Genomic DNA, 13,105 nt, shown 5'->3' with positions numbered 1-13,105 from the left:
TTTTTCCACTATTAATGTAAAATTACAATTATGTTTCATGTCTACCAACACTACAAAATAAACAAGTATCATTGATGGCCAAATTCATCGTTGAATTGTTGATAATGGCTTTTACTAACATAAAAATGTTGTTGGAAATTTGTTAGAGAGTAATCTTATTTCTGACAGATTATCAGCAGATGTTATAGATCAATCATCGACAGTCTACTTTGATAGGCATAGCATTATCCAACAATATTTTGATACTATTAGGCCAAAGACCCTTTGTTCGTATCTTTATTTATACACTTTATAAAACTTCATTGCAAGGGACATGTTTATTATTTTTATTGTATATATTGGAAGGGACATGTTTATTATTTTTATAGTATATATATGTCTTTTATATATATTTAATCTAACAGTTTAGTCAATTTTTAAATTCAATGTATAATCATTTTCTTAAAAAGGTAGTTAAATACTTAATTGTGGAGTACTAGTAGGAAAAACTAAGCCTAAGATCAAATAACACATATTCATTTAGGAATACATGCATCAAGCAGGCAATTACATATAAGGTTAATCGTGTGTGCTTACTCTTACACAAAGTATGGCTTGCACTGATCGAGTTTGTGTCGATTTGGGTGAATGGATCAGGGCCCGCATGCACTATATGAGCCTACCTTTTGCTATAATGCATCCGCCCATTAGCTCTTTGGATCCTATCCCAATTCCTTCTTTCTTATTTTCCTTTTCTCTCTCCCTAAGACATATGCACATAATCTATCAATATATGTTTCTTGATCTCTTTATTCATCTATAAATAGAAACAACATAAAACAACCAAAGACTGTAGTGATCACCACAACTTCAACAGTTACACACAAAGATTTGAAGTTCTCTTTAATTTGTAGAGAGAGAGAGAGAGAGAGGGAGTACCATCTGGGATAGATAATAGAGAGATGTCAAACATCAGTTGTATAGATGTAACAGCAACCTCTGAGCAGCTGTGTTATATCCCTTGTAACTTTTGCAACATTGTTCTAGCGGTACACACTCTTTATCTTTGTTTTTTCTATGATTTGTGTGTATAGAGAGGGTTGCAAAGTTTGATGGTGTTAGAACAATAAAAGCTTATATGTAGCTTATGGGTTTTGCTTGATATTAAATTAATTTGGTATTATCATATGGAAAACAACGACTAGATCCATCTGAAATTAAGTTTTCCTTTTCACTTTGATGCACACACAAGCTCATACAGTCAAGTCTCCATCGTTTTAGGGTTTCTTTTTTCTTGTTTCTTCATCCGTTTTCAGTCAAAAGAAAGTCTTTCAAATATCTGAACTCTCTCTCTCTCTCTCTCTCTTACACACACACACAAGGAACTAAGGACGGTACTTAAATGACTAGTAGCAATCCCAAATTAACCATTCGATCCATTTATTTCCTTATGGAGATTATCTTTCATCCAATTCAGTTGATTTAACTTTTGACCAAATTAAAAGGGTCATTAGTTTCCCCAAAGTATCATTGCATATGAGTACTTCCAAAAAAGCTAGGGTTTGATATGTAATCAAGATTAGATACATGTTGAAGTAACAAATTAAGATCCCACTTCTAAAGATTCTTTCATAATCAATCTAATCTAATATTGTATTACTTTGGTTTCTTGTTTTTCTATCTTTTTGTGTTTTCAAAAGTTATAGGTCTCATAATTGCAAAATTTTATCTTTAGTGAGATTTTACTAGGTATATTTATCCGATTGATTTTGGTACGATCACGATCGTATCCCTAATTAAATCATTGTTTGAGCTACAATTTTCAACAAAAGATGGATATTTAGTTAAAATAATTCTTGTAGGGTTCTTCATTATATATAAAGTTGCAAATTTGGAACCCTAAAAGTCTTATTTAGACTTGATGACAAATTTGAGAGACATAAATTATGTCCCTGATTGAATTTATGAAACGGGTATTCTTGATTTGGAGGAAATAATTGATGTTTGGTTAAAATGCAGGTGAGTGTACCATGCAGCAGTTTGTTTGACATGGTGACAGTAAGATGTGGACACTGCACCAATCTGTGGTCTGTGAACATGGGCATGGCTGCTGCCTTTCACCAGTCTCTCTCAAATTCCAACTCCCCCTCCCAAGATTCTACTTCCCATCTGCATGCTCAGGTGAATGTAAATTTTTATTTTATTTTTTGTTTATATCTTACCCTTTGTTAATTTTAACTTTCTATTTCAAGAATTTTAATTAACTGACACACATGTTAGTAATTTAAAACCCTTTATAGAATGAATGATAAAAAATGGGAACATATAATCTTACTTCTTTTTTTTTTTTTTGAAATATAATGGACTTTCTTTCTTTCTTTTGAAAAAAAAAACATAAAATTATATAGAACTTTTTAGAACTTAAGCAAGCCAAGAAATGCAAGTAAAACACCATTATTTTCTTCAAATTTTCCCTAATTTATTTTTTCTACACAGTGGAATATTCGTAAAGACAAGTAATTTTTCTAAATTTGATGTAATTAATCTTATTTTACATATTTTGCTAAAAATATAAATTGGAACATTAATTATTTGTCTGGTACTTTTCAAAAATATGCATATTAGAAAATGCAAATTTAAACTGAATCCAGGTTGATAAATGCAAATTTAACCTGACTAGGGTTAAGTTTTAACTTTTTCAGAATTAGATCACTAATTTTGGTACCTTTTTAGGAAATTATCAATAGATCTACTTACTCTAGGTTATACATAGGATAATCTAAAGACTACACCTTTTTTTCGTTACATCATAGATTCAAGAACCCTGATCACCACCATTTTCCATAGGGTTCATTTTTGCGGCCAAAATCTGTATAAAATGTGTCAGGTGTTCTTTCTCTCTTTATAGATTTTTATCAATTTATTATTGTAACCCTTTTCCTTATATTAATTTTTTTTATTTTATTTAAAAAAACTGAAGCACTTTTAAGATTCTTTCTTTAAGGTTTTCTTGGCACCAAGATTTTGTTGTGTAGTTCTACAACACCTCTCTAAGATTAAAGAAGTGGTAGATATGTTTGGGACAAAACTGGCAGCAAATGTCATTCACTTTTCTTGTTTTATTTTGTTTTAACTTTTACTTTATATACAACTGATTCAGTCACTTCAATGTTGGTAGTTCAGTTTCTTTTCATGGAACATCATTTCCAACATTATCATGGAAAGTAAATAACTAGATTAGATTAAACCTGGAGAGTTTGTAGTTGGATCTTGTCTCTTGTTCGGAGTTTCATTTTGAGTTATACTTTTTATTTATATAGTTATAGTTCAGTTAATAATAAATTTAAGAGTAAATTACGTTTTTGGCCCCTGTGGTTATATCACTTTTACTATATTAGCCCAAAATAAGAATTTTTAACATATTTGCCCCCATGGTCTCTATAACTAACCATTTTGGCCCCTAAGTCTAACCATTTTAGCCCCCATGGTTTCTATAACTAACCATTTTGGCCCCCATGATCTCTAGACTTAAGGACCAAAATGGTTAGTTATAGAAACCATGGGGGCAGATATGTTAAAATTTTTTATTTTGAGCTAATATAGTAAAAGTGATATAACCATAGAGGCCAAAAACGTAATTTACTCTAAATTTAATAAAGTTTAAATTATGCTTGTAAACGACCCAAACGTTAAGTTCATTCGTCAATATCGTTCGATAGGAATTTTGTTCTGTTAGTTTATTTAGTTCGTTTATTTAATAAATGAACGAACATGAACAAAACTTTGTGTTTATTTGGTTAAATAAACGTGAACAAATGTCTTGTTCGTGAATGTTCATTTAAGTTTGTTCGTTAATGTTCGTGAACATTTGTTTGTTTATGTTCATTAACTTATTAACTTATGTTGTTTGTTTGATTTGGTTTATTAATTTATTCATTTAAGCTTGTTAGGCCCATTACAATTTTGTGTAGTTTATGAGAGTAAGATATATTGGCCTAACATTCTTATTCTTAAATGAATATATCAATGAACGAAATTAAACAAACAACATAAATTATGAACATAAACAAACTTTTTTAGGCCCAAGACATTGTTATTCATATTTACTTTTAATTGGTGTTAGTTAAGTTATGTCGGTTCGTCTATGTTCACTTACGTTCGTAACCCATTTGTTTATACTAATAACGAACAAGCATAAACGAACACAAATGCGTTCATTTTCTTAACGAACGAACATGAACAAGAAAACCCCGTTCATTTAATTGTTCGTGTTCGGTCGTTGGTTAATGTATTACACCTTCATTTTCTTAACGAACAAACATGGACAAAAGTTTTAGGAAATACTCTATACATAAATACCAAACATGTAGTATTTAGTAGTCCAGTCTAATAGAATAACTAGATTAATGTATTACACATTTCATGAAACAATTATCATAACCTAAGCAAATTGAGATGACAAAAGGGGTGACATGTAACCACTAGGCTGGATGTGTAACAAGTACGACAAAGGAGTCAGGAGATTTTATTTCTAAATATTTGCGGCAAAACGAAATTTTAATCCACCGGAATAGAGGAAATATCTGCCCTGATATTGTGAGAGGTATTTTAATGGGTATGTATGTCTGTTTGTTTTACATGATACGGAAGTTATTTTCACATTGAAATTGAACTTTTAAGTGGTATTGCAAACTTTGGTGGCTGATGCCATTCTACTGATATTTTAACTATGGAAAATTAGTTTACAGATTAGGGGAGGCGGGGTGGTCCGTGATGGCCACCCCATCACGAGTGAAACAACAACGAACACCGCCGCCGCCAAGCTTATAACGCGTGATTTTTGTAACGCGTTGAAAGTTTAACGCGTTGAAATTGGAACGAATTTGCAGAGATTGTTTTGTCGTATTTGTTTTGCAGAGATAGAGCTTTGATGAAAAGTTCAAATTTAGCCCCTCAACTTTTGTTAGCTATTTTTAAATAGCTATTTTCTATCACTAGTGACCACCCCACTACATTTCTATCACTAGTGATAGAATATTGGGTGATGACATGGCATGACTTGATTGGTGCTTGGTAGTTATAGAATTATATCACTAGTGACCACCCCCTCTCCCCTTATAGAACTGAAGTGAAAGAAGGCATTAGCAATAATTTAGTTATAAATATGCCTTGATATTTCAGAAGGCTCCAACGCACTCTCCAAATTATAGGGTTGACATGGGTTCCTCTTCAAAGTACAACAGCAGGATGCCGATGAGGCCGTCTCCAGTTCCCTTCACCGCTGATCAGAAAATCAATCGCCGTAAGTTTATTCATTTTACTTCAATTGTACAAAAGTTTAATATGACTTGGTACAAAACATTATGAAATAGTAACTCTAGTATTAATTGGTTTTAAATCATACCATGCAACATTTAATATCATAAGATTCTTGGTACTTTCAAAATTTACGGAAACAATTAATTTGTATTTTTCAGCTCCGGAAAAGAGGCAACGGGTTCCTTCTGCATACAACCAGTTCATCAAGTAAGAACGCTACTCAATACCTCTCAATTTATAACACAATTAAATTATTCTTTTAGTTGTGTAGTATCCAAAAGTTTGAAAGAGTTCCATTTTTATTTTTTTTCTTAATATATTCCTACAATTAATAAAATGATATATGTAGAGAGGAGATTCAGAGGATTAAAGCAAATAATCCAGATATCAGCCATAGGGAAGCTTTTAGTACTGCTGCAAAAAACGTAAGTGCACATGATAGCATTTCTGCATACTCTTCTTTCTTTTCCTTTGTTTAGTGGTTTTCACAATGTCTAGTAGTGTGTGCGCACAGAGAGAGATAGAGAAATCTTTGAATTAAAAATTTGATATACGTAAATTCTCTTGCTGTATAGTGGGCACATTTCCCTCACATTCATTTTGGATTGATGTTGGAAGCAAATGATCACCCAGCTAAACTTGATGAGGTATGTTAACTTGTATTACAATAAATTTGTATAAGTAATTCAAAAGATTATAAATTTTGGGATTTCTACATAATAATTTCTCTTTTTTCTTATATATGAATTTAAAGTAAATTTGACTTAGTACAGTTGCTTCTAACAAAAAGATTAAAGATGAAAAAAAAAATATTTAAATGAGTTAATTACAAAAATAGTTCTTGTCGTTTTATTGAAAGTAACACCTTTAAATAGTTACCCTTTTTTTGTAACAGGTTCAGATTCTATAGTTTTAATTTTATAACACCTTTGAGTATTAAGGGTGACTACCGTTAATTTTTCTGTTAAATCCGTGTAAAATGACTAAAATACTGTTTTATAATTTTTTGTTAGTACTTAAAGGTGTTACTGTTTTATAATTTTTTGTTAGTACTTAAAGGTGTTACTTTCAATAAACCACAAGTACTATCTATGTACTTTCAGTAAATTTGACTTAGTACAGTTGCTTCTAACAAAAAGATTAAGGATGAAAAAAAAAATATTTAAGTGAGTTAATTACAAAAATAGTTCTTGTCGTTTTATTGAAAGTAACACCTTTAAATAGTAACCTTTTTTTGTAACAGGTTCAGATTCTATAGTTTTAATTTTATAACACCTTTGAGTATTAAGGGTAACTACCATTAAACGTTCTGTTAAATCCGTGTAAGATGACTAAAATACTGTTTTATAATTTTTTGTTAGTACTTAAAGGTGTTACTTTCAATAAACCACAAGTACTATCTATGTAATTAACTCTAAAAATATAAAAACTCATTATATTTGTAAAAAAAAATTATAAAATATGCTACATACAAATATTCAATAATTATATTCCTAAAATTATTATACATACAATTAACAAACGTCTATTTATAAGGGAAAACATTGTAATTGGGGCAATGTTTAATTTTTTTTATCAATTTTTTATATAACTAATTTCAAAAAGAAATACGATAAATGTAAAACTCATGCATACTATCTCAAATATAATATACACACATTTTTTTTTATCTTTTGTTATATTCAGACTTACAAATTTTCTTACGATTCCTTGTTTAGTTTAAGTAATATATTATATGATATTATTATTTATTTAGTTTAGTTAATATTATATTATAGAAATATTATGTATGTTATATTATATCATGTCATGTTATATTATACTATTTCTTATATTATTTTTTTAGTTTAGGTAGTATTACATTACATTATTTTATATAATATAATATTAAGTGAATTAAACAAATAATCCTAATAAAAATTTGTAGGTTCGAATATAATAAAAGATAAAAATATGTGTGTATATTATATTTGAGGTAATATGCATGAGTTTTATATTTATCATATTTCTTTTTAAAAGTAGTTATAGAAAAAACAATTAGGAATATAAATATTAAATATTTTTATGTAGCATATTTTATAATATTTGTTACAAATATAATGTTTTTTTTATATATTTTAGAGCTAATTAAACAGATAATCCTAGCGGTTTATTGAAAATACACCTTTGAGTATTAACAGAAAATTATATAAGGGTATTGTAGTCATTTTACATGGATTTAACAGAAAAATTAATGGTTGTTAGCCATAACACTCAAAAGTGTTACACAATTGAAACCATAAAATCTGAACCTATTACAAAAAAAAAAAAAAAAATAGTAGGCAAAGGTGTTACTTTCAATAAACCACAAGAATTATCTGCATATTAATTATATCTCCTCACACTTCTTTGAATTCATCTAACAATATGCAAATACACTACAAGTATATAAGCGTTTAGAAAAATGTTATCAATGTTAATTTTTTAAGATTAAACAAATAAAATCTCAAAAATATTGAATTTCGTATCTATTCTAGTCAGTTTATGTAATTCTTTGTGCGATTTTCATAGTTTCATATAATATTGGTTTTGAAATAAACTTTATAAGCGCACACAAGTACAAAAGCTTGTTGAATATACGCATTGATCATGTAACTATGGGCGTAGCTTTGAAGGGGTCGGGAGGGGCGCCCGACCCTCCGAACTTTTCGCTCATTAGTGTTATGTATGTACGTTTCGTATAGAATTTTTTACATATATACGTTTTCGACCCCTCGGTTTTATAATTTTTAAGGTATAATTTTAGGTCCAGTGACTTCCGACCCCCCGGTCGGAAATCTCAAGCTTCGCCACTACATGTAAGCTTTAAATTCTTGATTTCTATGCAGTTGACTTATGTGCAAGGATCTGAGAAGCGACAAAGATCGAGGGCTCCGTTCATGAAATGAGTAAAACTTGATTTATGATGAAAATCAAATCAAACCCGCATATATATTTGTATTTTGAACTTAAGAGGGCCATGGCCTTTATATGTTTTTAAGGATATAAAATAATATTTGAATATTTTCAAATTTTATCTTACAATCATGAGTGATGTTATTTGTGTATTTTTATTTGTAATAAAAAGGTAAGCTAGTTTTGCTTGCCTTTAAATAATTTCTCAACAAATTTGTCAATTTGCTATCGCTTATTAAGATGTCCATAGTAAGTGAGTAATAAAGACTTGCGTTTATGAAAATACAAAGATTTATTTATTTATTTATTTATTTATTTTTGCGTCTCGAAGATCCTCATAAGTGTATGAGTATTATGTGGATGAGACGTAAAAAAATTGAGAAACCACGCATTCAACATTTGTGATGATAAAAAAAATTTATCAACTTTATTACGTTTCAACTAGGATTGTAAACGAACCGAACGTCCAGCGAACAGTTCGTGAACCGTTTGGTGAGAAGTTCGTCTATGTTCGTTTGATTTGCTTAATGAATGAACACGAACAAAAAAGTTTCGTTCAGTTAGCTTAACGAACGAACACGAACACATGTCTCGTTCGTTCGACTGCGGTTCGTGAACGTTCGATAATATGTTTGGTTACGTTCGTTCATGTTCGTCCGTTTACGTTCGTTCGTATTCGTTTGATTATATTAAAAAATAATAAGTAATAAACATTTTATCTAAACATATTGAAAACTTGAAACCCTAATTTTTTCTAAGTTAGCAAAAATTTGGACATTCTAAGATATTTTTGGGATAATTATGTCTAAGTTAAACTTTCAATAATTATGTCTAAGTTAGTTAAACTTGATTCATCCTGCGGTAGTTAACTACTTATGTCCAATGTTTAAGGATAACAATGTTTTTATTTTTTATTTTCAAGTTAAATGTTTGTTTACGTTCATTTTTATTTGCTTGCGTTCGTTTGTGTTCAAGACCCGTATTCACGAACTATTCGTGAACAATTGAATTTCCTTAAAGAACGAACATTAACATAAACTTATGTTCGGAATGCGTTCATGAACAGTTCAAGAACATGTTAATTTCCTTAACAAATGAACACGAACATGGCTTTGTTCGTGTTTGTTCGGTTCGTTTACGGCCCTAGTTCCAACTTGAGATTCTTTTAACATTGAGAGGCGAGAATAACTAATGTAGTAGTAGTAATAGTAGTAGTAGTAATAATAATAAAAATAATAATAATAATAATAATAAATTACAAAAATTGTCCTTTGCCTTTAAAATTGATAAAATTTGTACTTTATGTTTACAAATCTTGCACGTTACGTCCTATGGCATCACATAATTATTTTTTTCGTTAAATATGATCATGTGCCTTGAGAGTATAATTGTCTTTACAGTGTTATTTAAAAAATAGTTTACTAATAAAAAGAAAAGTGGTTTAAAATAATTAATATATATAATTCAAAAGTTCATTCTCACTCAAAAAACACAAAAACACACACACGCTCTCTCTCTAGCAACCAAGATCTCCAGCCACCACTGTCGTGGTAACAAATATCCTACCACTCCCATGTTGTACAACGGTGCCACTTCCGTCAGCGGCACCGGCAGTGTTGAGGAGTCCCGATGGTTGTTCAGATCTGGTTAAACGCGAGGAGGAATAACGGTGAGGAGGGTGTCTTGGCCAGCGTGCAACAATTGTTGTCGTTTCAGAAATTAGGGTTTCATGGTGGTAGTTTTAGGTGGAGGCTAACATGCGGCGGGTTTTGTCGCTTTAGGAAACTAGGGTTTCATGGTGGCTAGCAGTGTGGCGGTGGTTTTCTATTTAGAAAACTAAGATTTCGTGGGGCAGTTGCATGTGGCGGTTGGTGTGTGGCAGTGGTTGTCGCATGCGTGTGAACAATGGTGATGGGTGCGGTGGTGAACCAATGGGTGTTGTGTGAACGATGATGGTTGCATACGATGGTTGTGATGGTGTTGATGGTGGTGGAGATTGGTGGCCGGTGAGGGTTGGTTGGGGCGGTGGTGGTAGGTGGGGGTGGTGGTGGTAGGTGGGAGCGATGGTGGGGTGGAGATTGGTGGCCGGTGAGGGTTGGTTGTGGCAGGTGGCTGGTGGGGGCGGTGGGGTGGAGAAAAGGTAGATAGAGAGAGAGATATATATAGAAAAGGTGTGTGTGTGTATTAGTTTTTTAAATTTGTGTTTTTGAGTGTATTTTTAAATAAATGGCTTAAAAGACTAAATTACCCTTGTGCAATCTTATCTAACGAAAAAAATTAACTAGGTTAGGAAAAAGATGTAACATGCAAGATTTGTAAACATAAAGTAACAATCCCATTAATTTTAAAGACAAAAGACAATTTTTGAAATTTGGTATATACATAAAGGACAATATCTATAATTTATTCTAATAATAATAATAAAATATGACAAATTGGATTTTTGTAATGTAAATTATAACTTCTTGGGTTATTATCCATCTATACTGGCAATTTAACCTATGTCATTACTAATTTTAACTTTAATATCGAAGGAAATCTCACGAGTATAATTATTATAGGTTTACACTTGATCTACATTTGATTTGTACTCGATTCCCCTCACACAATATACATCTCTAAATTTCACACATAATCATTCGGCCAGGGCTGGCTCGTTAGTGTAATTGGGCTAGGCGACAGCTTAGGGCCTCCGAAAAACAGGGCCTCTAAAATAAAAAAAATAAATCTATATTTATAAAAAATAAATATTATATTTACGTTTATATTTGTTAATATTAATAGAATTGTAGTCTAGTGGTAAGAACAAGATTTGGTTTTGTAGAGGGCTGGGTTCGAATCCCACCTGCTACGTATTTTCAAAATTATTAATCATATCACTCACTCTTTTAATAAAGGGTTATAAATGCATCTTTTTTAATCATCTCTCTTAATTTAATAAGGTAAAATATTTTGTCCACAAAATTTTTAACATGATACGTCCATGTAAAATTTTATTTAAAAAATCATTTATAACTATTAATTTATTTCACACATAATGTAAGTTGTTATTTGTTAGGTTAAACTCTTTTCACCAACTTAATTTGATTTATTTATTAGATCCCGACATTATTTGATTAGGGAAATCATCTAATTTATATAATGGTTAAGTGCTTTATAAGTTTCTTCCTAATATATATTTCATGTAAGATACAAACCGAAATTACGAGCCTAAAAAAATTAAAAAGGGCATCGAATTTTTAATTCGTTTTGGGCCTACAAAATTCTAGGACCAGCCGTGTCATCCGAGCAAATTCGAGTTAAAATCAAGTGTAAATTTATCATGACTTTATGAGTGGGATTTCCCTTTCAGTGATAATAAAAGTTACAAATGTCATTTGTTAATTGGAAGTTCAAACACCCGAATTGAAGCATCGTTTTTGTGGGTTGGGGTCGTATTTCGAGGTAAGTTTTACATCAATCAACTCGTATCCTCGTTCTGATCAAAAGCTCTAAAACATCGGTTTTTAATTCGGAAAAAACTTAACTCTGTTAAACTATTTTAACGGCGGACTATTTTCCAAAAAAAAATTAACTAGTTCGGATTATTATCAGCCAATAACTAATAACTGACTTGGAATTATTATCGGCAAATTGAGTTAGGTGGGATTATTTATTTCCAATTCGCCAATAATAATTATATACATATTGATTTCCAAGGATGATGAATAGTAACTTTTTTTAATAATATATAGTTTTTTTATTATTCAATATATTATAGTAGTTTACTATTATATTTACTTTTAATAACATATTTTTCTTTTTTTTTTAACATCTATTTCCTTTACCTTTTTTAATAATTGTTTTTTTTCTTTTTTTTAACATATATTAATTTATCGATTAATTTGATACTTCTTTAATAAGTTACGTTTATAACTTTTTTCTAAAAACTTAAGTATGTAGTTGTGGTTGATTTCTTTCCCTGACATATTCTTTTATAAGTTTTGTTAAAACGAGGTTATACTCAAAATAAAGTATTTATTTGGTATCATAAAATGGTACGATAATAAACTAAATCGTTCTAATGGTTTGACTTTCTGAACAACATGCTTTATTTTCAATTCACGTTTATTTTACATTATCATTTGTTCGGTTTCGTCGCAACTCACGATATATATAAAAAAAAAAAAAAAAAAAAAAAAAAAAAAAAAACTAACTAGTACTTATGCCTACCTATAGTACTTGCATACCTTTTACATTTGCAAAGTATAATGTAATTCTTTGGATTTTTATATGATAGTACTTAATTTATAATAAAAGTCGCAGTATGTTCTTTTAAAAAGCAAACCAAACACACATTATAAAAGTACCTAAGATCGGTCATTCCAGGTTTTTGAATAGAATATAGGTGATCGAGGCATTTAATTACAATAAAATAAAAATGAACTTCTAACTATCAGTAATATATGAAAGTCCATTCAATTTCTGTATCGATACGACTATGGTAGTACGTACTGGATTGAACATGCAGGTACATGCAGAAAATCACATGGTTTATTAAGTATTGGAAACAAATGCAATTGCAATAAGACGACAACACCTCATCGACCAACTTAAATGTAAAAAGTAAATAAATATAAAAGGAAATGCGAATTAATTGTGTCCTTGAACAGTAGCGGACCCATGAATTTTTTAATGGGGTCCATTTTTTTCGGTATTCAAAATTTTCATAACAAAACGTTAAAATTTTCGGGTCGGGTCAGAGCGAAGGTTGAATTACATTTTAAAAAACCCAGAAAAATAAGCTATATACAAGGATTGAACCCGTGACCTATTGTTGGCAAAGAGAGGAGTTTACCAGCACATCAGTTTTCCTTTTCTTTTTATGGTGTCC

The 13,105-nt window shown here is 30.4% G+C and overlaps 1 protein-coding gene across 3 annotated transcripts; it reads left to right on the top strand.

Annotated features, from left to right (window-relative positions):
* The first annotated feature begins 692 nt into the window (after window positions 1-692).
* On the top strand, window positions 693-8,465 carry LOC110893841 (axial regulator YABBY 5). 3 transcript variants are annotated; one of them, XM_022140988.2, is made up of 7 exons: window positions 693-1,028; window positions 1,999-2,160; window positions 5,161-5,281; window positions 5,457-5,505; window positions 5,648-5,723; window positions 5,874-5,945; window positions 8,166-8,465. In XM_022140988.2, exons 1-7 carry the CDS (start codon window positions 942-944, stop codon window positions 8,223-8,225), a joined length of 627 nt encoding a protein of 208 aa, XP_021996680.1. In that variant the 5' UTR covers window positions 693-941; the 3' UTR covers window positions 8,226-8,465. The 3 variants fall into 3 exon arrangements, with proteins under 3 accessions (XP_021996680.1, XP_021996681.1, XP_021996682.1); XM_022140989.2 differs by having other exon boundaries at window positions 703-1,028; window positions 5,164-5,281; XM_022140990.2 differs by lacking the exon at window positions 693-1,028 and adding an exon at window positions 1,095-1,239.
* The last annotated feature ends 4,640 nt before the right edge of the window (window positions 8,466-13,105 follow it).

This window comes from Helianthus annuus, chromosome 12 (genome assembly GCF_002127325.2).
Source record: "Helianthus annuus cultivar XRQ/B chromosome 12, HanXRQr2.0-SUNRISE, whole genome shotgun sequence".
Lineage (NCBI taxonomy): Eukaryota > Viridiplantae > Streptophyta > Magnoliopsida > Asterales > Asteraceae > Helianthus > Helianthus annuus.
The sequence above is the reverse complement of the archived record's forward strand: the minus strand, read 5'-3'. Positions and strand labels throughout refer to the sequence as shown.

Excerpts from the sequence above, each read along its gene's own strand:
- LOC110893841 (XM_022140988.2), top strand. The coding sequence starts at position 942 with ATGTCAAACATCAGTTGTATAGATGTAACAGCAACCTCTGAGCAGCTG. Across the intron at positions 2,161-5,160 it reads CTTCCCATCTGCATGCTCAG|AAGGCTCCAACGCACTCTCC; the intron begins GTGAATGTAAAT and ends TTGATATTTCAG. Across the intron at positions 5,506-5,647 it reads GCATACAACCAGTTCATCAA|AGAGGAGATTCAGAGGATTA; the intron begins GTAAGAACGCTA and ends TGATATATGTAG.